The 23,981-nt window shown below is 44.0% G+C and overlaps 1 protein-coding gene across 2 annotated transcripts in view; it reads left to right on the plus strand.

Moving 5' to 3' along the window:
* Window positions 1-23,981, plus strand: part of ETV6 (ETS variant transcription factor 6) — a 120,701-nt gene that overhangs the window by 29,988 nt on the left and 66,732 nt on the right. The window contains exon 2 of one of the 2 annotated variants that reach the window (XM_064730326.1): window positions 12,241-12,367. In XM_064730326.1, the coding sequence (XP_064586396.1) occupies window positions 12,241-12,367 (127 nt within the window). The remainder of the gene's footprint in view (window positions 1-12,240; window positions 12,368-23,981) is intronic. The other variant, XM_064730336.1, reaches the window with a different exon arrangement.

Consider the following 23,981-nt stretch of genomic DNA (forward strand, 5'->3'; position numbering starts at 1 on the left):
CTCACCCTTTATTGTGCAGCCCGGTGAAAATGAGGGTTTGGTTTGCTGTGCCCTCGCTGCTCTGGGGGAAGCTGTGCTTCATGTGCCACCACAGGACAGGACTGCTTTGGTACACTCCACTGATTTATTTCTGTCTTTTCTTTTAATTTTTTTTAATGTCTATATTTTTGTTGTTGTTGTTGTTCTGGGGGTAGATTTTGACATTAGAGCGCTCCAACAGAAAGCTGAACTTGCATTTTACTTTTAATTTTGCTCCAGGATTGTGCAAGTGGACAGCAAAATTAATATCAAACCAGAAATTTCTTCTGAATCAAAGGCCAAGTGGAAAGTGTACTCTTGATACTGCTGCACTCAAGATTGTTATTCTGAAAAAAACAAAAACAAAACAACAATCCTCAACATTAAAAAAAAAAAACCCTGTGTAGCAATTGAAAAGGCTATTTTTGGTGTAACATTTTGATTTTAGCCAGATTGCATGTATTGAGGGAAATGTTTACTAACATTTGTTACCACTTCTGATCTTCAGACCCCTGGCAGCACACTTAGAGCCAGGCAATGATGAATAATTTTTTGCCTACTGCCTTCCAGGAGGATAAAGTGGCATCAGTTTCTGGGGTTCAGAACTGTTTGCTGTTGGAGTTCAGGCATCCATATCCCAGCACTGGTTGGGAATTAGACATGTGCAATGTACAAGTGACAGACTGAATATGCAGGAAATTACCTGGTTGCTCAGAAGACGTGATCTCTGCCTCAGCTTACCTTGTGCAGTTCATTTGACTACTCTGTGTTTCATTTTATTTGTCAATTTATTTTTTCAAACTACTCAGTTTCCCATTTTATCTGCCATGTAACTTACCTCTTCAGCCGTTAAACAATTTAAAATGGGACTGCCACTATTCCAAACAGCTGTTCTGCTTCAACACAGTCTTAATAATAAATGTAAACAACTATGGTCTTCAGATAGTCCAAATAAATTTAGGAGGATTCTGGTTAATTTTTGATTTTTCAGCTGTGTTACCAAGGGTTGATCTTTGGACTGATATACCCAAACCTTTTCCTTTTTTCCTTAGTTGCTTTCTGTTATTCTGCCTTTCGAAGGACTTTGTGGAAAAGAAAGCAGTATAAAAATCACACAACCAGTTTGGCAGGTCCTGTATAAACAGGAGAAATGCCAGGAAAAGTCTTATGTCTTTGTTGCCAGCTTAAAAAAAAAGGGGGTTAATTTTCTCTTAATGAAAACTTCAGCTGTTGCTGTGTGAGGTGGACTGAGGGGATGGGCACTGGGAGGAACATTCCCTCAGATGCTGGGCTGTTGTCTCAGTCACCTTCTTGGCTGTAGGAACAGAAGCAGCATTTTATCATGGTTCTTGTAAGCAGATTTGGTTTTCTTTTCCTTCCCCCATTTCCTCAGACGGTCTCACAGCTCAGCTCTGGTGTCAAACACACCCTGCTTGATTAACTGGGGGTGATTGATGTCCCCCTGTTTTGCTGTGCTTGTAGAGGAGAGAGCTGTGCTGGTGTTGAAGATTGTGTAGCCGGGAGTTGGGGTGGGTGAGGAAACCTGCCTTCCCCAATGGATCTGTGCCGTTGCATAACCGTGGGAAGGGTTGGAGTGCCTCTGTCCTGATTCTTGTGGCAAAGGAGGGATGTGTTTCTGGAACAGCTTTGAAGCTCCCTTCTGATTTAGGCCGTCTCTGCTGCTGCTTGTGAGCTGAGAGATTTCAGTCAGTGCGTTGACAGGAGGAGAGTTAGAAATCAGAAGTTCCCTCCCATGAGGAGGATGTTTAAAATCAATGCTAAAATGCAAAATGAAATGCATTCTGAGAGCTTTTGCAAGTTGTCCATGTCATTTTGCTTCTCTTGTAGTTCATCCTTCTGTTTCTAGAGCAGCAGCATAACCCCAGAACCATGGTTGTGTGGGCAGAGTGTTGAAATGGGATTTAGGTGACTTGCTGCTTCTTCCTGCACCTCTACAGTTCCTAACTGTAAACTGGGATTCAAACTGGCCCTTCCTCTGGTGCTTCACTATCTTGAGTATTTTGGCTTTGAGCTCATCAGGGCTGCCCTCTGCTCACTATTTCTGGAACACTTTGGGCAATGGTGCAGTGTTTGTTTGCTTCTGAGTGCTGTCACTGTATAAATGTCAAGTCCTAACAGTTGAGTTCCCAGCCAAACAGAGTTCTTGGGAGAACATATTGTTTTCTAAGGTGTCAAAGTAGGTTTTTCCTCAGCCTCTGTACCCTGAATGGGTACCTAATCTGTTAATGTTTTGGTCCCTCCACTTGTAAAGGTGAGTGTAATAACACTTCCTTTCATTGCAAGAAAGTGCTAAAGGTATTACAGGACATATTTAAATAGTGTAGTAATAAGGACCATGAAGAAGCCTTCAGATTGAGTTAAAATGGGCTTAAGATTTGTACTTTACTCTCTTTTTTAAATGTCTGAAGTTTACTCTATTTCAGCTGGCTTAGTTCCCAAGCTTCTCACTTGTGTAGTGAGGCAATATTTGCAGGTCAGAGGCAGCCTTATGGTAAGGGTGGGGTGGCTCTCACTGCAGTGTCCATTCAGAGGTGAACCAGCAATGCTTGGTTGTGAAAACAAGCCAAAGATAACCAGAGTGAAAACTTCAGCACTTCTCTTCTGCCAGAAACAACATCATAACCAATGCTTCAGGATTATGAGCTAAAACAAAATAATAATTTGAGGAAGAACAAAAAGCGATGCAGAGGTTGAAAGGAGCAATTAAAACAATTGGGGAACTTAATGAACAGGAAAAGCTATGGCAAAAGGAAAGCAGCTAAACTGAGATTTGTCACAGGACTTGACACACCTGTGGACCTCAGCATTTATCCCATTGTCCTGTTGGCACAACCAAGGCAGTGAGGGCTGTGGTAGTGCCACAAGTTGTTTTGGAGAGTCTCAGCAGGTCTGGGAACAGGCAAACTTGTGTCCTCGCTGTTTCTCTTCAAACCTCTTCTGTGGAGCTTGTTTTATCCTGGCATCTGCACCCAGCCCTGTGCAGCGCCCCTGTACAGGAGCTGATCCACTTCTTGTTCCTCTGCTGAGTGCTGGGAGTGCCCTTGGAATTTCCAGAGTGAAGGAATAAGGTCTGTGTGGGGTGTACCCTGTCACATGGACAGGTCATACCTGGAAGGCATCTCTTGTTTTCAGAGCAGTTGGGAAAGGATTGCTAATAGCTCTCCTTACGCAACACAATATTCACCTGCTTAGTTAATTACTTATTAGCTCCAGGCAGGGACATGGCAGATTTGTTAATAGCAATGGGCAAATCATTAGAGTGTGCAGCATTAATGGAAGAGAAAGCATTTAATAAAGAGTCAGCACTTGACCCTGTCATTGTCCATGGAATATAGACCATATTGTTGAATTCAGGCTCTGCTCTTTGCCTGTCATCTACCACTTCTTAGAGGTGATAGGTGTCTTGCTCAGGAGCTTCAGCTTCTCTTTAAACACACATGAAAGCACATCTACTCTTTTGGATCAGATATGCAGTACCATGACCAGCTGTTTCTCTACAAATGTGTTTAAAAACTCCCCTAAAAGTTCTGCCAGTCCTGATGGTCCTGTGCTGGAAGGACCATGTTTTATAGGAAATAAAAGATTTTACTGTGCCTCACGCTATCTCCCACGTGGTTTGTTTTCTTTTTCTAAGTAGTACTTTGGTGTGTGATGATCAGCAAAAAGTGTAGTGTTCAGTTTCTTCTGCTTTGCATCCTCATACTATTAGACTGCTGACTCTCCAGACCTTACAAAAGCTGCTAAATAGCTTGTTTAAAAAAAGAAGAAAAGTCCATTTTTTAATAGGCTGACCTGCTGCAGATTTTGTTTCTTTTTTATGTAACTTAGCTTCTTTCAGTGGTCTCCCAATGCATTGTTATGTTTTGATCACAGCTTCTTACGAGCTTATCCTTCTGCAATATGTCTTCTCTGTTTGTATTTCCTTTTGGATGTTGGGCTGTATCTGTCCTTTCTTCTGTCCATCTCAGTAGTTCCTGTATTCCTTCCTTACAAGCTGGATTGTTTGACTGTTGTTAAACTTGCCTGTCTTGCATACATAGGGGTGGGTGTGTGTATGATGCAGAATGAAGAGCCTGCAAATGTGCAGGATGCAATATTCTGTTCTAATATTCTGAAATCCTACCAGCTGTTTTTTATATACTCTCCTTTGTCAGCTAGAGCTTCCTTTTCTAGTCACACTGATCTTAATGTTGCTCACATTGAAGTAGTTGGAGTAGGTGAAAGCATAGGGGGAGAGGAAGATTGTAATTTGATATTTCTTCCATATCCAGTTTCTGTACAGTAGTCAAGGTCAGTGCAGGTATGGCCCTTTCTAGGAACTCCCTCTGCATTTAATGTGTTGGGAGTTAAACAGTCTGAATATTTGTGATATTTTATAGTGGCAGTCATCCATGATCCCTTGTTTCTGGGCTAGCTTACTAAGGCAGTCTTTGAGAATGGGTATTTTATTTGGCTGTCTTCTCTTGTTGAGGATTCTGTTCAGTTTTCTCAAGTAGATCTCCCCATTTTTTTCACCAGCAGCCCTTATTTTAGCTGTCCTATTCCCAGACTGGCCTAGATTCTCTCTGGAAAATTGTTTTTACCTACTTAGAGGTGTTTTGGAACAAGGGGATGTGGCACACTTCCCTGCCATGCTGTGTGTGCTGGGTTACTGTGGCACTACTTCAATCCTCAGGATTACAAGCTGTAAGGTGCAGCATTAGACCTTGGCATGGCACTCCCAGGTTTCTCTGGGCATTTGGCATGTCCTTCTTCATGGAAAGTCTGCCAGAAGCCTGAAGTGTGGAGAAATGCTGTGGTGGAAATGCTGGGGTGCTGTGTATGCCAATGTAAGTAAGCTTAAGTTACTGGAGAAGGGAAATACTGAGGCCCATATGTGGATTTTACTTCCACCAGTGTAAATCTGGACAAGAAACGCTGTTTAAAATAAATAAATAAAATTCACTGAAGAATTTTGCCGGTACAGATGGGAGCAGGATCCAGCTGTGTATTGGGACCAAGAAGGGCAATTTCTTATATTTGTGAGTGGTATTTTCAAAATGTGTATTTCAGGATGTTGCAGCTCTACAGGAATTCTGTCTCCATCAGTGACTGAGGGTTAAAAGAAGCTGTGACTTTTATGTGAATTACTCTCCCGTGATTTTTTCACTACTTAACTGATGGGCAATTAGATATCCCAGGACAGTGAATAAGTTGACCTGGTCTGTGTGACAGTTCTGACCTGTGATTTGTGCTGTGTAAATATTTGATATCCTGTTTTGTGAAGGACCCTGTTCACAGTAACTGAGGCTCCAACAGAAATGTTAGAAGGCAATGCTCAGCCATGGTAGGAAGATCAGAAATGCTGATTGTCCTTGGATATGTGTTTGAGTGCACGGTAACATTGCAACTGTGACAGCTCAGTAATGCAGCCAAGTAAAAACACTTGTGCCATGCCAGCCCTGGGATGCAGAAGAGGAGCTTTCCCATAACTCATGAGAGGGCAGCTCCCTGTACACCATGTTTCCCCTTAGTCTGCCCATCTCAGTTTCATGGCCTGCAGGAGCCTTGCCCTGAAATGAGCACATGACAGCAGCAAGAGTGTGCAGGGTGTCAATTCCCACGCACGCAGGCAGGCTTGTACAACCACCATGTGTGACAGAGATGAGGCTTCCCAGCCCTGCCTCTTTTGGAAAAGAGAACACAAAATGTGCACTGAAATGTCCCTGACGTGCAGCTAAGCCTGGAAAGTTCTTTGCTCTTGCCTTCCTTGCTTCCCTGCTGCTTACTCACTGGCCACAGTACTTCAAAGCCTCATGTGGGATTTTTTTTCCCTAGCTATACAATTAACTGTCTCTCTTGAGCCTTCTGTGGTGCTTTTTGTGGCGTGAGTGTACCAACAAATCATGGTATAGATGCCAAAGGGACCCTATGGGTTGCAGTAGTGGCCCAGCTTTTTCCATGCCCTGCTTAAACACAGGCCAGCAGCAAGTTCTGCAGAGGAGCTTTGCAGGGACAACCCCAGGATGCAAATTGTGGAGTTACACGTTGAAAAGGGCTGGGGGCAGATGGTTTCCTAATGTCAGGCAATTGAATCCATGGCTGGCCTCTGCCTTGAAGTAGTAGGTCAGGGGGCCAAGTCCCAGCTTTGCTGCCTCTCCTTGGAGCCTTGCTGCAAGGGTGGGTGCATAGATAAGGCTTTACCCCTGTTTGGACTATGATGATTCTACTTCCAAACTCTGAACCAGAATCTGCCTCTTGTGTATTTTCTGCTGCCTAACTGTGATATCTGCAGATGAAATTCTTTATTATAAATATAAATGATTGATCCTTTGATGAACTGTACTGAGCTTTTTGCCTTAGTTTTATCTTCTAGTTTTACCTGATACTATCTTCACATAACCTGTTCTGTGCTCTATTCCCCCATATTAGCAGCAAAAAAATACTTTTTAAGCATGTGGTTAAGCTAGTTTTTTGCTGCTTTGATACTTGCTAATTTGAAATATTTTGGAGTGCTTGTACAATAATGCAGCTGTATCATGGCATTTCCAATGACAGCATTGACCTCCTCAAGCTGCCTTTTCATAGCACTCAAGTGCATTGGTGTTGCTGTCTGTACAATTTTAATTTAATTAGAACAGTGGCTGTAATCACTATGGGAGAAGCATGAACTTCCCCAGTGTCTCTTTTCCCCTTCCCTTTGTGATGAACCATTGCACCACTGTGTTTGTTTTTTATTTGCTTGAGTAAGGACTGAGGCATGAGAGGAGAGCCATCACCTGCCCCTGTGCAGGGAGGACAGGCTGGAAGGAGGAGCCAGGGAGGAACTGAACTTCACAAAAGTGCTGAGGTTACTGACACAATCTCTGCTTTCTGCCCAGGAAACGAGATGTTAATCTTTCCCAGTGCTGCTTTGCATAAGGTCCATTCCAGAGAGCTGTGTTTGTTTTAATTTCTCTAATTACTGATGGTGTGCTGATTATGCTGCTATAGATTTGACGTGAATTGCTATATTAATGGGATCAGAAATTAGGAGATGTCTGCCATGGAAATTAAGAAGACGACAGCAGCTGGGGGAGGGGAGGGAAGTGGAGAGTTGAATTCAAACCCTGCTACTGCAGAGCTGCAGTTGGTTCATTTTGGGGTCTGAGCCTTTGTCCGTGGCAGAAGTTGGAGTATGCAAACTCTTAACACTGACCAAGGTCCCCAGATGTGCCATTCAGTCCATCAGAGGCTCTGATTCCTTCCTGCTCCCTAAGTTAGACCATGGAACTCATCTCAGAGTGGTCTCTGGACTTTCATATCCAGCTGTGGTGCTGCACTCAAACCACTGGTGAACAGCGCATCTGTCTTCCTTCCCTTTCCTCTTCTCCTCACTTGCTTCCCTAAGGATTGATTTGCTTGAATCTCTGGCTGATTTTCTCTGTGGCTGGTTTGCTGTCATTGTCCTGCTGGGTGCCCAGATGTTCAGGGCCTTCTGAATTTTTCCTGCAAACACATCATTTTCCCCCAACCACCCTTATCTTTAAGGCCCTTTTTCCCCCCTCTGCTTTGCTTGAGCCACCTACTCCCGTGAGGATCCACAGTGGGAAAACCAGACCCTCCCGGGCTGCCCCTGGCTCCTGGTCCCTTGGCCTGGCTTTCCATTTCATGGCACAGGAACACAGCACCCTGGGACACAAATGTGTGTCAGCTTTCACTCTCAATTCCTTTCTCCCTCTGTGGTATCATTATGTGCAGTACAGGAGAAAGCTTTTATTCAGTGATTAAGGTCAGCTGCCTTTTCTGTCCAGCACAAGGTATTTGCAGACCACATTGCCTGTTTTGGTTTCCTGAAAACTGCTGCATAGGTATTGCATTTCTTTGCTTTATCAATTTAAAAAAGTAGTTTTACTATGCCACCTATCCAGCTACTGAAATAATCATGTCAGTGGGACAACATGAGAGCATGCTTAGCAGACTTTCTTACATATTTTATTTTCATTTCTACAAAAACATGTATATTCTTTGTGCCTGCCATATGAGTGAACTTAGTAAAGGGACAAAAGGACTATCAGATTGCAAGGCTGTTGCTTTGGAGTTTAGAAGGGTGCAATTATATCAAAAGCCTGAAGCTATTTTTATTTGCAGCCTTCCTCATCCTTAAGTGTTAAACTTTTTTTAAATTTAATTTTGTAACTTTGATTTTTTCATTAATATTGTTATTTTAGCAGTATGAATTACTTGTGTTCCTGACAGAGAAAATTCTGTTTGGGTAGTTTTTGTTAGTAGAGGATGCACCCCAATTCTTCAGACTGAAATCAGTGTGTCCTTTGATGGCTTTGGGAGTGCAGTCAGCTGTTAGATAATGCCTGCTACATAGTCACAGTCAGTATAGCTTTTGATTTACACAGGATGGCTTTACCTGTGGCATTCTCAGCAGCTGAATATTTAGTAAAGAGAAAGAACCCATAGGTTCTCTTGATTTTTAGCCATGTGTTTCAGCCTGTCCCTGCTCAGTGGGGCAGGTGAAAGCATGTCCTGCTCAATGCAGACCTGGCTGCTTGTCCGTTGGGGCACCAGCCACCAGAGTAAACCCCAGGGAGGGCTTTCCATGAAAACTGACTCAGTGTGGCTCTTCAATTACTGTAAGCAACGTGAAATTTCATGGTGAAACTTTCTTGACCCCTTTGAGCTGAAGAAACTGATCAAAAATGATGACAGCAAGCAATATGCCGTCTGTTTTAGTCACCTCTTTGTGGCTTCTGGCAAAATGCTCAGGAGTTGCTATTTTGAAATTTCTTAGCTGGTAATTCTTTGGGGCTGAGCGTTTGGTCCCTTGTAGGTTTAGGTGTTTATAGAGTCCCCTGGCAGGTGGTGAATAAGGAATGTGGTAGTACCAAGCTCTTTCTTAGCACTCATCACCAAAAATCTCACAGGACCACATCAAATGTGTATTGATTTGGTTTCTTTTACCAGTACATTAAGCTGCAGCAAGGCTGTTTGCTCAGGAACACGCAAGGTTCATGCAGGTTCTACCAGCACTACCTATCCTTCCTCCCAAGCTGTGACTTGAGCAAGCCTACCATTCTTGGCCTTAATACAAAGGGAAATACTGAACTTGACTAGTTAGGAAATGCTTTCAATAAAAAATTCCTAGTGGCAGAGTATCTGCTTGCATAACCGTAGAAGCATGAGATACCAGCCATGTTTTAGTTTGGTGGGTTCTACAGAGAGAAGCACTGGGCACTCCTGGAGTTGTGGAGATGGATGCAGTCCCTTCTCAGTGGTGTGAGCACAGGAGGTGCCTCTGGAAATGTGACTCCAGAAAGGCTCAGAGAGCCTGGAGGAGCACGTGTGACCTTGTGCAGGCTGAGCACTGCCTGTGGCTGAGCACTGAGCAGGGCTGGGCTGTACAACTGGGCTGGTGCTCGCAGTTCTGCTGCCAGCCACGTTGGTGCCCCATGCTGCAAACTGGGATTAAGCTCATTTCTTCCACAAGCCCAGTGTCTTGACCTCCCTGTGCCATTACCATTCCACACCTTTTGGAAATCTGTCCAGGGCAGCTCTTTCAGCATGCAATTGTTAAATGTATTGCCCTTGAGAGGCACATGCTGTCCTTTTTCAAGACAGCTTAACTCTGAAATTACTTAGCTCATTTGAGCTGTGCTCTTGCTGTAACTCAGGTTGTCTGTGTGTCTAATAAAAAGAAAGACTTACCTAATATCTGTAAATTGCTTTGATATTTAGGCTAAAGGTGCTGACAGAAAAATGCAGGATTAGCAAGAGAGGTCATTTCAAAGGCACTAATAGGAATTGGATAGCTAACTCCCCTTGGTACCTTGTAAAATGCCTTCTGCCAATAGTAATTCACACAGTACTGTGGGATATCCAAGATGTGTGGGAAAAGTAACTGCAGTTCCATATCTTGTTTGGTTTTGGCTGTCCTGTCCTTATGAATACTAGGAAACAATGAATCAAATGCATTTGTTTAAAACAGTAAACCTCAATGAAACTGCCATGGTATAAATCAAGTTATGGTATGCCTTTAGGAGATTGATCAGTAAGGGCAGCACATACTGGAAGCATAATGCCTTGGTTTGATACAGCACCTCCTGGGTCCTGAGGGAAATGGATGGGTGTTCTGGATTTAATTTCATTTTCCACCTGCTCTTGGGCAGCGAGGAGATCCTTTGAAGCCACTTTGTCTTTGCAGTGGTGATTCAGTGAGCATGCAGTGTGACCTGAGCTTGGACTGTATCCTGCATTCTTCAGGAGGGAGGAAAAGGACTTTGGGTCTCCCACCTATCCCCCAGTGCCCATTAACAGAGGCAGCATCTGTGTGGCTGTGTTTCAGAAGAGTTCCTCTTTGTTATGAATGTCTCCATGAACACAGTGAGCAGCTGCAGTGAGGTTTGATATCTGCTGTGGATGGCAGCAGGAAATGCTGGGAAGTGCCAGGTGTCCCTGCCCTCCAGGGGCAGGGGTGCAGATGGGCACAGGGAGCCACACCTCTGCAACAGGAAGCACAGAGTCGGCCACTTTGGGTCAGGGAGGGAGTTGGGGAAGTTGAAAAATCAAATAATGCCTTGTAGCTCCACAGGTGCATCTTTCATCGCATCACAGTGACCATCCCTGTTTGGTAACTGCACAAAACTGAGTTCATGCTGGCTAATGGGTTGCTGTTGCCTGGCCAGTGATGAGTAGAAAGAAACTGAGTTTGTGGGAGACAGGAACATAAGATTGAACAATTTCTCTTTAAAAAGTACTGAGCTGACAGACACAGAGGCTGTACTTGTAGAAGTAACAAAGTGATGGTGGAGTGAAACAAACTTGTCTTCTCGCTCTGTCTAAACCTGTAATAGTGTGTTCTCATGCTGTCAGTCTTCTCTGCCATGTGGTTACAGGCTGTTGTGGTGGCACTCCTGGTGTTGAGGGTAAACTTCTGGTTCTGCCCGAGCTCCTGAGCAGCAAACAGCACCTTGCAAAGAGAATGAATTGGGCTTGCTTTGAAGCAGTGGCTGCACGACTTTCTAGGTGTTCCCTTTATTTTTGGATGTCACCTAATCTGCCTGCAGAGGGTTTTGCAAACCTCTCCTTCCCTTTGGTGGCAAGGGTGCTTACGTTACATTTTGCAGGTGCCTCTATCAGCCTCAGTCTATTTTCCTGTCCCATGGCTGTGATAATGCTGTGGTTTGTCATGGTAGCAATTACCTTCTCTTGGTTCAGCACCAAATTTGTCTTTTCCGTTTGCCGGAGATCAAGGTCAGGGTGAGAGGCTGCACTCGTACTGTCCTGCAATCAGAAATTACCTCCTCCTGCTTCTGTGTGTGCAGGGATGTAAATCCATTCTTGCACTGTTCTGGAGAATAACGTGCATTACCTTCCAGGAAGCATATAATAATAGTTTTTATGTTTCTGTAAAATTGTGGCTATGTTTATTTACAAAAGGTATATTTTGTACTATGATTGGAGGCTTAGAATATGGAAGAATTTTCCCTTCAGATAACGTGAAGTTTCAGTCTTAGATTTCTCGTCAGGCATTTTCCTAGGTAAGAACCTAATTGTGACAGTTATGAAACTAATACAACATTCACAAGTTGCTCTTTAGCTCAATTTGACTGTACTTGGCTGCAAGTTAAACTACTTCAAAGAAGGTAATAGTAACTTGCTTAGCAAAAACAAGAGTACTACGTTACTTGATGGTAAATAGAGTAGTCTGGTGATGTGTTTTTCTGCAGCAATGACAAAAGTTACTGATTAATGTCTTTAAAATGGTAGGAAGGGGTATAGTGCTAAACACTTAGCTTGTTCAGATCATGACTGATTTGTTAACATAAGATTAAGTGGTTTTGGCACTTCAGTGGTACTCACACATGTATCATGGACTTGCTGTCAGATTTTCACTGACAAAAGCCCTCGGAGTCTCCCCACTTGCATGTCGCTTCCCCGTTCCTCCCTTGGCAGATTTCTGAGAAGGCCCTTGGAAATTTCATGGCTCTCTTGAAAAGTAATCCTGCCACTCTAAAAGGTTCTTAGTCCCTTCCCAGCACTGGCTGCCAGTGTTCTGTGTGTGCTGTGGGGCTCCCTGGGCAGCTGGTGCACCACTAGTGCACATCACCAGGCACACACTTCCTTCCTTCCACCCACGTCCACCTCCTCTGCCATGGTTTCATACCTCTGTTCCAAAGTTCACGTTGTCCTCTCTCTTTCTCTCCCTCCCCCCCCACTTTCTTTTAACAGCAGGAAAGAATTTCGTACACCCCTCCCGCGAGCCCGGTACCAAATTACACCTCGTCACCACTACATGTCCCAGTGCCTCAAGCCATCAGGATGGAGGACGACACCGTCAGACTGCCAGCACACCTGCGTGAGTGTCAGCACCAGGCTGCTTAAGCTCTTACACTGAGGAGGGGGTGGGACAGGGTGAGGAGTTGCTTCTGGTTTTATGGAAGAGAGCAGGGAAGTCCCTGGCTTTATACTTTCTTTTGTTGTTTTAATAAGCTTTGGCTGGTTTGGTTTTCCTGGCTGTTGTTTTTAACTGAAGAAAATGACTCTTAAATACAGCATGCTGAATCTCCCCTCCCATCTCCTGCAGTCCTTGTCAAGCATTTGGGCTGTTTTTGGTGACAGGCACAAATGTGGAGGGTTTGTTCTGACAGGAAGTGCTGTGTTTCCTTCCACTTTATTGGAATGGCTCAGTTACGTTCTGCAGCACAAGGTCAGAGTTTCACCAGCTGTGGCAAGTGGAATGCGTTTGTGCTGTGGCTATTTTCAGGTTCTGAGGGGTCTCAAATACTTGTGATGCCCAGGCTCTCTAGTGTAGAGCATGACTGCTGCCAGAGGCAGTGGGAAAGGAGGAGGAGTGAGCTTAGCTGTGCACAGAAGGATGCTGCAAAGGAGGAAGGACATATCACTGACATTGGAACAAAAACTGGAGCTGAGGGCAAGATCAGAGCCAGGTACTTCCTTGCTGAGGTGATTTAATGTTTGACAAAGAGGAAAGGCCAAGGACTGTTGGCCAGTGAGAGGTGAGTTAGGATGGGGACAAGAAGAATGGAATTTTCCTTTTTGGAGGGGAAGCAGTTCTGATGGAAATAAAGATGTTTTAAGTAAACTTTTGTCAGGTGTTACATTCCTGGGGTTCTTAAGCAACAATGAACAAGGAGCAGGAGCAAACAAAACTTTGTGCTTTGCCCTCTGACAAAGGGGTTTGGGATTTTACGGGGGGAAGAGGGGGAAGTCCATGTTTGTCACAAGACACTGCTGTCTTCAGCTGTCCTCCACACACACTCCTTTTTTGGATGCAGACTGTGTTTAAAGCATTTCTGTAGTCCTGTGCTGGCTCCCTTGCTGGCCGTGAGTTACTCTGCCCCAAGGTGACTGTTCCCATGCTGTGTCACATGTCCTGTGTGGCCCAGTTCTCTGTGCTTCCTGGTGGGAATGGGAGCTGCTGCTGCTGCAGAGTTTCTGACTGTGCCTGGTCCCTGCCTGGGCATCCATGAGCTCCCAGGCCTGGCTGCCCCTGTGTGGCTGCTCAGCTGTTCCCCTGCCACACTCACAGGGCATTGCTGTGCTTTGCCCAAAGCAGGCACAAAAAACCCAACACTGAAGCAGTTTTTCTCCAGCAGTTCTTTTCCATACTGGTGCTGTTCATCCTCAGATCTTGTGGGTTTTTTCCTCACTGCAATACTTGGTGCTGTTTACTTCTGCTGTGGGAGCCACTGTGTGTCCACTGCACAGCCAGGATCACAGCTGGGTTTCCAGTTGTTACTGCCCTCCCCACTGTCCCTGGCAGATGCAGAAGGCAGGGAGGCAGAGACTCCTGATGCTGACAGTGGTGGTACATGCTGTACCTGCTTCCTTCCCATCCAGCCTGCGTGCTGGATACTGTTGGATTTATGCAGCTTCCTCTCAGTGAAGACTTCTCTCACAGTATTTTTAGAATGTGATCCAACCTTTCACCTTGACTCTTGTTTTGGTTTTTCTGTTCTTTTGATTGGCACGTTTCTAAACTTGCAAAGTTTCTTTCCCTTCAGTATTTCCACACCAGTCTGACTCGTTGCAGTGTAAAAGCACAGATGATTAATCATGAAATATCTGTGAAATAGCCTTCCATAAAGTTATTGTCTGAGGTCATAAACAACATGAACACATTTACATAGCCTTACTAATTGTAGTCAATGGCAGTGTAGTATTTTGTAGCTCAGTGTGCACTCAGTATTGACACAAAACACTGTTGTCAATTAACAGACCACCCAAACACTGTTAAAACCACTCATAGCTTCATAGCTAGGCCAGGAGCAGGCATTGTGAATTTCTAAAACAATCTCTGATATATCTTTTGTTACAAAACTTCATGCAGTAACTGCTGTGTTTAGGTCCAGCAACTGAGCTACAACATGTGCAGAAAGATTTCTGCTCTTCATGTAAAAAACTTAAGTGATGAGGAGGATATAAGGTCTCTAGATGTTCTTTTAATGCTTAATTATCTCCTTATTTGCTTTTTTTTAAGTGTCCTATTTATAGTTTGAATTAGTCAGCTTCAGTTTCCAACTATTAGATCTCATTATCGCCTTTCCTGCTAAATATTGTCAAAAGACTCCTCCTGATATAGGTGCTTTTAGATTGTCACTTCTTAACCTTTTCTTGACTAAACTGTAGAGGAAGGAGAGGTTCTTAAGGCTATCAGTCTTCCTGTTAAGCTTTCAGATTTCAAATTCTGTTTATATCACCTCTGTGAACCGACTGCCACTTCAGACATCTCTCTTAAAGTGAAGACAACAGAAGTGAAGATGATATTCCAGTAGTCTTGCTAATACTGTGTATAGAAATAACTCAGTTCCTTTTGGATTTCGTGTCATGAGGTTTTAAGAGGTATTAATATAGGGTTTTTCAGTTCCTGCATGGACTCCTGTCATTTATTTTTTTGTTTATTTTTAGAGATGTGTCTGAGGTACAGCTTTGATCTTAAATCCAAACTGCCTCAGAAGTCAGGCAAAGTAACTAATTTCTAGTTCAGGCTGTGTGTAAAGGTTTGGTTTAAATTTGCAAAGTCCAAGGATTTTCTAGGTCTGAGTTTTTGTTATGTTCCATCCCTACAGTTGTTTTTGTTGATGGGAGATGTGGTCAATTCCTCCACTCCCACACACAGATCCAATGCAAAGGTCAGGCCTGCACTCCTCCTGTTTCCAGGACATTCTGATGGTTCAGTCCCACCCCACACATCTTCCTCTACCTGTGCCAGAGGTGCAGGTGACCCAAAGACAGACCCAGAGGCAAATGTTTCACATGGAACATGTACAGCACTCTCTGGATTCAGGCAGTTTTATGCCTTCTGATAAGAAATGTCACTGTTGCTAATGTTCCAGATCACTCTGAAAGCACCAAGCAAAAGTATCAGAACAATAAGTAAAGCAGTTTTTTTTGGTGTGATAAATTAATTCTCATTGCTTAGTGAGCAAATGAGCCTCGAGTAGGCTGTGCTGATTTTATCCATAATACAGAAACTGCCCAGGTATTGTGATACTGAAAAATTTAGAAATAGGTGGAAGTCTTCTGGAATTATTTACATACCCCTTATCGATGGGGAAACATTCCATTTTGCCACAGAGAAGGTTAGTGGGGTTTTGTGGTGAGGGTCTGTGTTTTTTAAAATTTCTTTTTATTCTTTGTCTCATCTGGTAAAATGTTATTAGCACCTTATTTTATGCAATGGCCTTGTAATAAGCAGCTCTTGGAACTGGATAGAGGATACAGCATGTAAGAGATGGATATTACAACCCTTTTTTCTGTCTATTAATATGCTTTGAATTATGGAGAAAACAGCTTTTTTTCCTTTTTTGTAATACACAAGTTTAAAATAAGGTGGTTTGCCTGCTAAAAAAGCAACTGTATATGTATGCTACAGGCTTCATGGTTTTCTTTTGTTTCCCTCAATATAAAACTTTTTCAAAAAGAGAGACAGAAGAAATCCCAGTGCTGAGAAAGGATTTGTTGCATGCTCTGGTCCTGTGCAACATCATTCCCCCTTGCATGCTTATGTTGATTTGTACAGATTGATTTTTATCTCTGAAGGGCATCTTCTCTTGGGAACATGTGTGTGTTTGTTTAGGGAGAGTGATCTCATGGGCAAAGATTTCAGAGTTTTCTCTTGATACAAACATAAAAACAAGTTCATTTGTTCCTCTGAACCAATTACTTTTCTCTCCTTAATGTTGGCATCTTTCACATGCCTGCAGCTCATTGTCATTGTATGACACTCTGCACACTTTTCTGTGCACACAAAGCAATTATTCTTGGCAAAACTAATTTTTCTTGCTGTTGCCTTTTTTCTGAACCCCCAACAGTCTGCACTGATGTCCAGAGTGCAGTGATACACTTGAGATGTCACAGTACATGCATCTCCTCATAGGGGAGAACTTTTACTTTGGGGCTGCCGTGTTGTCTTGGCTCCACTCACTTTGGGGTGTAGTGGTGGTAGGGAAAGCTGAAGAACTGTTTGTAAAATCATCTGAGTGCTTTTTGTTTCAAGTGTAGGCTTGGGTTCTGGTCTTTGGTTTTCCAGTGTGTGATAAGTTCCAGGTCACAGCTGATTTGGATAAAATTCATAGATTGCAGGCCTGGTCACATACACCTCATGAGATCACATTTTTTATTTTGATATCTCTCTGTCCTGTGTTATTATGGTCTGTTCTACTTCCCTCATGAAGGACAGAAAGGAGATTTGTTTAGTTTTCTGCAAAGATTCTATTAAAGGCCTTTAAGTTTTTAGTAGGTGTTTCATAGGAATTTTTCTGCATTATTTGTATTATTATTTGATACTCTGATTTGGTGGGAACTAGTCCAGTGCTTCTGTGTTGGTTTGGCATCTTTGTGACCTTGGCTGTACCAAACAGTGCAATAAAGTTCTGTGTGGACATGAGTAGTAGGGCAGTTGGACAGGTAGCTGGGCAGTTTCTTTAAACTAAGGCATTTATTAGACCTGAAGGCAGTTTGTTGCCAGTTTCTTTCTTCTGATCATGCATTGTTGCTTATATGTATCATTTGTGTTTTAAGGGCACTAGTTTTCTTTTTTTTTTCTTATTAAAGGAATGCAGGAAACAATTAAGAGAAGGTGGAGGAAACAACAACACTTGGGATTGCCAGGGATTCATTTTTTTCTGTATAGTGTCTATTAATTATGCTACTCCTTTTATTAATCCTTTGGCACCTGTTAATTATTCTACAATTTTGGCTAGCAGCTGGAAAGCCACTTTGAAGCATTAAGCATATTGTTGTTTAGTTACTAGAATATGCAATGCACTGAACTGAAAGTATGCAGTGAGATGGGAAAAAAAGCCCTTTACCCTAAGCCACATTTAGAGCAGCAAGCAATGAAAATATTTGCTTTGGAAGGATCTTTGTGGAACAAAACTGACTGACGCACATACAGGGAAAATAAAATAAAAGCTTCATATGACAAAGGGACTGGGAGAGGTGGCCAGAATGTCAAATTAGTGGCTGAGACTAATCCTGGTCCTGCTGAAATGAGTGGTTAAATTCCCACTGATTTTCGTGGGAGCTGGGCTGGCCTCTTTCTCAAATTATTGGCTTCTCCTGGACCTCTCCTTGCTCTTCTCTGACATTGTGGCCACTGAAGCCTTGCTCTTCGCTCTTGCTGCCCTTGCCTTTTCTCCTAATCTGCTTTTCACCTTATGTGTAACCAATGCCAACCCATGACAAAAAAAGAAAAAAATTAAGCCTGGCAATGGCACTGCTTGCTAACACCTTATTGCAGTATTTAATCTTGATGTTACATCTTTGTCTTCTGCCATAGGCTACTCTTGCACATTTTTATTGTGAGCTATTCAGAGAGGGTCCAACCAGCGGTGCCTCCTGCTTTCAGTTTGTAACTGTTAATAATCTACTGGCAGGCTGAGTGGAGTGTGGAAATCCCAGCCAGCCATCCTGTCAGCCTCAGTGCCCCTTACTCTGGTTAAGCCCAGCAAAGCTCCTTCAGGATGCAGAGCATGAGCTGCGGAGGCACGGATCGTGCCTCTGACCTAAGGCAGGCTGTTCCACAGGCACCCTCTGGGGCTCACCTGAACTGAACTCACCTGCTCCACCCTGCATCCCAGGGGTTTTACTGGGAATCTCAGGCCAGCCTCAAAGAGATCCTCCAAACAGGGAAGCCCAGTCTGAGTCACTCTTGTGCCATGGCTGGGGAGGACATTGAGATGTTTGAGTGCATCCAGAGGGGCAACGAGGCTGGAGAGGGAACACAAACCCTGTGAGGAACCACTGAGGGAGCTGGGGGTGTTCAGCCTGGAGAAAAGGAGACTCAGGGGTGCCCTTATCTCTCTCCACAACTCCCTGATGGTGGCTGCAGTCAGGTGGGGTTGGGCTCTTTCTCCAGGCAGCACTGACAGAACCAGAGGACACAGTTTCAAGCTGCACCAAGGGAAATACAGGTTGGATATTAGGAAGAAGTTGTTCACACAAAGAGTGATAAAGTACTGGAATGGTCTGCCTGGGGAGGTGGTGGAGTCCCCATCCCTGGGTATGTTCAAAACAGACTGGATGTGGCACTGGGTGCCAGGGTTTAGTTGAGGTGTTAGGGCTGGGTTGGACTCAATGATCTTGAAGGTCTCTTCCAACCCAGTCATTCTGTGAATATAGATGCTAATGTTTTATATGGACTGTGTTGCACTGGGAAGGGTGAAATACCATTACTCATTCTGCTGGGAAAACTGTGGTCTTTGGATCATGAAGATTCTGCTTTGCATTTTTCTGGCACGGTCTTTGTTCATAACCTGTAGGAAACTAACGCCCTTGTCATTGGCTTTGCAGTGGGGTGACACAGGGCCCCTTCACTTATCACTTTTGCAAACAGCTGGTGAGTTTAAGCCTAAACCTATTCACTCCTGGCTGCTGCCTGGTGGCTATGGCAGAAGCATCTGGGTTAACTGTGAAAAAACTTGTAAAGGAAGCTCACTTGCTGTGAGCTGCTTTCTGCTCCCTGAGAGATTCTCGAATCAAGTGGTTTATTTTTCCCAGTGTGCCTGGTTGTTGCCCAGAGTTAGCAGCAGTTTCCTGCTCTGGCCATTCCCAGTGGAAGCGTGGGGAGGGGTAAGAGCCTTCCTGCCTCAGTGGGAACTTGCAAAGCAGTTCTGATGTGGGAGGTCAGAGAGACCTGTGCTTCAGGATCTGGAAGGCTGGCAGTGTGGGTGGGAGTCCCAGTGGTGCTGAGCCAGTCCTTTACCCTTTTGGAGAGCTTCACTGGAGGGTTTTAAATCTCCAAAATACACAGTCACCTCTATTCAGAGGGGAAAGGAAGCCATGTCACTTTAATATGGGATTCAGGCTTGATCCCTTGTGGAATTCCCCTGGAAAGTGTGGAGAGGAATAAGAAGCAGAAGCAGCGGGACATTTATGGTATTGCTGGGTTTGAAGCATTTTTAGCTTTGTCTTAAAGGGACATTGTCACGATCAGTGTACCTAAAATTAGCTTGCTTTTCTCTTTCCGTCCCAAATGTCTGTTTGATTTTTCATTTGTATTATGTTATAAGTGCTTCCATGCTCTTTTTTAAAAATTATTTTTGTAAGAAATAAAATGAATGCAAAGAATGCAGCATTCATAAACAGCCGTACAAGCAGAGAAAACACAGAAGAGAAACTGCGTGTAAGCCATGACTAACAACTCCACAGTAAGAAACCATTGTGTGGTGAGAGCCTTGCAGCAAAACACAAGTGTGGTAAAAAACCCTGCAGAAACAGCATGGCATCATGATCTTTTAGCAGAGATGAGCTGCTGCCTCTTGGGAGAGAACAGCTCTGTCCAGCACTGAGAGGGACATGCAGTGTCTGAGGAGAAAGCTGCTGTCGCTTTGAGGTCCCAGGAGTTAATGTGATAGGTCATGTGTGTACACACACAGAAGGAAAACAATTATTTGATGCCCTTTATGAGAAGCTGGATTTCTTTCTGCTGTACTTTTATGTCTTTCCTCTCTGGTGCTGGCACTCCTTTGGGTGCTTAACAAATGCAGCTTGGTAAAATATCCATTAAATGGGGGTTTATGCCATTTTTAGAACTCCTCATTTTACTGCTGGAGCAGAAGGGCGAAATGATTCTTGAGTTTGTTGAAGACATTTTTAGTGAAATGATTCCATCCAGATTTGGAGGCCCAGTCCCAACACCTCAGCCAAGAGCCTCTTTGCAGTGTCATTCTCCAGAGGTTCTTGGGAGGGTGGAGCTCTTAATGCATCAGGCATCCCAGCCTTGTGGAATGCTTGTGCACTTTTATGGGATGAATACATTTGAATGTGCTCACTTCTCACGTAAAATGTTTTGTGCGGTTCTAGCATGGCCCTATTAATGTAGCAGTGATCCTTGTTCAAGAAGTTATGAGTTAGTTATAGATTTAATAGGCGTATGGTTGGTGATGTTGTGAGTTAATAAACAATCACCACTGATTGGCTTTTGAGAGTCAAAGCATTAGGAAACTTGCTTAACTCCAAATCTTTCCTCATGAGTTTTTGTGCATGGAAGTCATACCCCAGGAATAGCCTGAAGCTCCCTGCTTTATTTACTCCATCTGCCTGTCTGGTTTTGATCTCCCTATGCTTTTGTATCCCACTGGAAAAAAAAGTGCTCTGCACTGGCAGCATGGTCAGGTAGCTCTGTGGCAATTATACAGACCAGAAAATGAAAATGTTAAATTATACCATGACAAGTAAAAATTAAATTAATGTCTCCAATGATTAACCAAAATGTTCTTCCTGCCTTTGGAGCCCACAGGAACAGTATGGGCTGTTCTGCAGGCAATAGAGAGGAAGGATAAGGGAAAGGATAAAGGAAAATTCTTGGTTATGGGGGTTGCTTTGGAGACAGTGGAAGCTTTCCAGTCTGAAGTTTACTGTGGGGCTCTTTGTATCTGGAGATTCACTATCCCAAATCCAGAGCTGCCTGTAGCACTGGATCCCATGGGGTGTGAGCACCTGAACCTGTCCTGCAGGAAAGCATTGTTCTCCCCATGTCCTGCATGGCCCCTGCCCTGCCCTGGTGCTGTGAGGTGCAGGAGGGTGTGCTACCCCTGTATGGGCTTTTTCCATCCCCTCTCTAAGCAAGAGTGATAATTTCACTGTCTTTTGGACTGTGCACCACTCCTGCCCTGAGGGTGCAGGGGGAACACAGGAGCTGAGCCACAGAAGTTCAGTCAGGAGGGGCTGGGAACTTTACAAACACACATATTTCAGAGGTGGATCCTGTAGCACTGGTAATGAATTTGCACTGTCTCAGCATCCTGATAAAAAGGGTTATTTTCATACTATGTTCTCAGCATTCTCCCTCTTCGAGTTCTTTAGGAGCATTTTTTCTTCATGTTTCCCTCAGGTGTCTTAAAGCTTCTTGTTTGCAGAATAAACATCCCAAAGGGGCTGTGAGCTGGTCAGAGCACTGACATTTTATTTTAAAATGCCCACCAGCAGCAAAAAAAAACCTACAGAATATTTTTGAAGGGAAATTTCCTTTTTGGGTTTTTGTATCCCTGAAAGAATTTCCGATGCAGGCAGATAGTAATTCCCAGCTACGTACTTCCTGATAAGGAAACGGCTCCAATAAAGGCAGCTATAAATAGCTTCCTTTTTATTTTTAAAAAATGTAGGGAGATCTGTTTAGCTTTTACTTCAAACTACTGAAAGAAAAGCACAGTGTACAATAAAAGTCTTAGGTTTGGTAGTCATTTGCTTTCCAGATAAGTAAAGTTTTTAATCTGCATTTATAGATTTAATTTTGTAAAGTCTGGATGTCTGTTTATTTCTGTTCATCCTTCTCACAACACTATAAAAGAACAAAAACCACCTTTTTGTGTGGTAAACATAAATTGCATTTTGCCTCCCTCATGAAGGGAAAGTGTTACCTGCTTTGTGCAGAATTCTTTGTGCTTTTGCTTTGTGCCTATATTTCAGAGCTTCTCTATGTATAGTTTGTTAAGGTGCTTTGTCATCTCAGAATAAGTAGTGTGATCTTCAGCTGCATTTCTTTCGCATTTGCTGTGGATATGCTGTAGCAAATGCATGGTTAGACTGAAATTCCTTTTTTCTAAAAGTAACTTGCTGAGACGATTCTGTGCAGTTAGTTTAATAACCTTCTGAGTTTTCTGCATTATCTTCCCCCTTTTTACAGTTGTTTCATGTATTTTTAATTTCATGCTTTCACTTTGGACTTCTGCTAAAATTTTCCCTTGCCAGTCCTACTTTTTTTTGTTCTTTAAAAAGCAAACACCAAACATGCAGTACCTTCAGAGAAACAAATAATTATTTACCCCCACGAAAATTTACAGAGATGAATAAATTTACTGCAAGAGCTCATGTGAAAGTCTTTGAAGGTTAGATTTCAAGCTAACTATAGCAGTCATTCAGATTACAGCTGAAAATACATACATGTCCACTGCCTTGAGAGTTGTGTAGAGGATGAGTGCTTTGTAAATCATCTTGAGCAGCACTTGGACCTTAGTCAGTCGCTGGTTTCTGTGCTGCAGCAGGGAAGGGTCTGTGCAGGCTGGCATGTCCTGCATAGCTCTGATGGATGGGAATCTCCAGCAGAATTGCCACTGGGGGTGTTGGCAGCTGGGTTATCCCCTTTCCCACTTGTTCCTGTCCTGAGCACTCCCGGCTTTGCCAGGGGGTGGTGAGGTGGATGTGCTGGGCTGGATATACAGCCCTGCTTGAACCATGGCCAAAGCCCCTGCAAGGCCGCGCTGTCGCGTCCTCAGAGAGCTGGGGATCAACGCAACAGAGATGAGGTGGAATAATCCCCCTTTTCCTCCTCCCCCTTTCTCCTTCCAGCCATTTCACAGGATCTTGTGACTTGTGGCCAAGCCCTGCCCGTGCGTGAGGGCCCTCAGCTGCCATGGGCTGCTCCTCTTGGCCGCTGGCTCACGGCTGGCCCGCCGCCGAGCGATTGCACAAGGGCGCAGCTGGTGGCAGATTCCCCCGTGCCCCTCTGGCTCCTTGTTGGCTGCAGAGACATGGCAGGGCTCAGCACGTGCCCTCCACTCTTTGCTTTACACTGTGTTCCTCTGTAGGCACCCAGAGGGGTTTTACCTCCCCTCCTGAGCTCCTCTCCTGGCTGCAGCAGCAAGGTTGATCTGTCTGTGTGTGCAGGCCTTGCCACACCTCCCCAACAGGCCCGTGGAACATGCACAATTAATACGGCATTAATTAATTATGGGGAGAACTCACTGCTGGCACAAGAACCAAGGCTTGCAGCTTATAAAGTGAATCCTTTGATGCTGAGCTTTAAAGAACGTTTCTATCAAGTCAAGCCAGCAGAGAGATTCTGTGATATTTATACCCTCCCTCTGCAGAGGCTCCAGAGCGCAGGGTTTGGCCACCCTGGACACCAGCAGCAGAAGTGGTGCTGCTAAAGGACGAGGGTTCAGAAAGCATAACCAGAGCTTGACCATCAGCAACAAAATTGCACAAGTCCTGGGTGAAAATGTTGGGGTTGAGCCAGCTCAATAGGTGTGAAAAGTGACCTACTGGACTTGAGGAAACAAACAGGAGTTGTTTCACTGTCTCCAGCAGTTCCCACAGTTTTATCTTGAACACGTGTGTGTGCGAGTAAATTTGTAAGCTTGTGCTGTGCTTCTACTTGCTTGGCCAGTGTTTGGGGGAAGAGATGAAAGAATGACTGTGCCTGTTTGGTTTGTGCAATACTGAGAATTTCTCCCTTTGTACTTCCTCCTTCTCGGTAGTGCAGAAGGAAGTAGCCCCAGTTCCTGCTGGTCCACAAACCAGTTACTCATTTCAGTTCTGCCACTTGAGTGGGTCCTTGTGCATTTCCTAGTAGGGGAAATCTCCCTTTATATATATAAGTTCCTCCTTCCTACTCTCTCTTTTGTTCTGATTTCTTCCAAGCAACCTGTCTCCTTCAATTTTTAACTTCTTTGCTGGCTTTCGCTTCCTCTCCATGATTCACTGAAGGCGTTTTGTCAGAAAAA

Source organism: Zonotrichia leucophrys, chromosome 1A (genome assembly GCF_028769735.1).
Source record: "Zonotrichia leucophrys gambelii isolate GWCS_2022_RI chromosome 1A, RI_Zleu_2.0, whole genome shotgun sequence".
NCBI classification, from domain to species: domain Eukaryota; kingdom Metazoa; phylum Chordata; class Aves; order Passeriformes; family Passerellidae; genus Zonotrichia; species Zonotrichia leucophrys.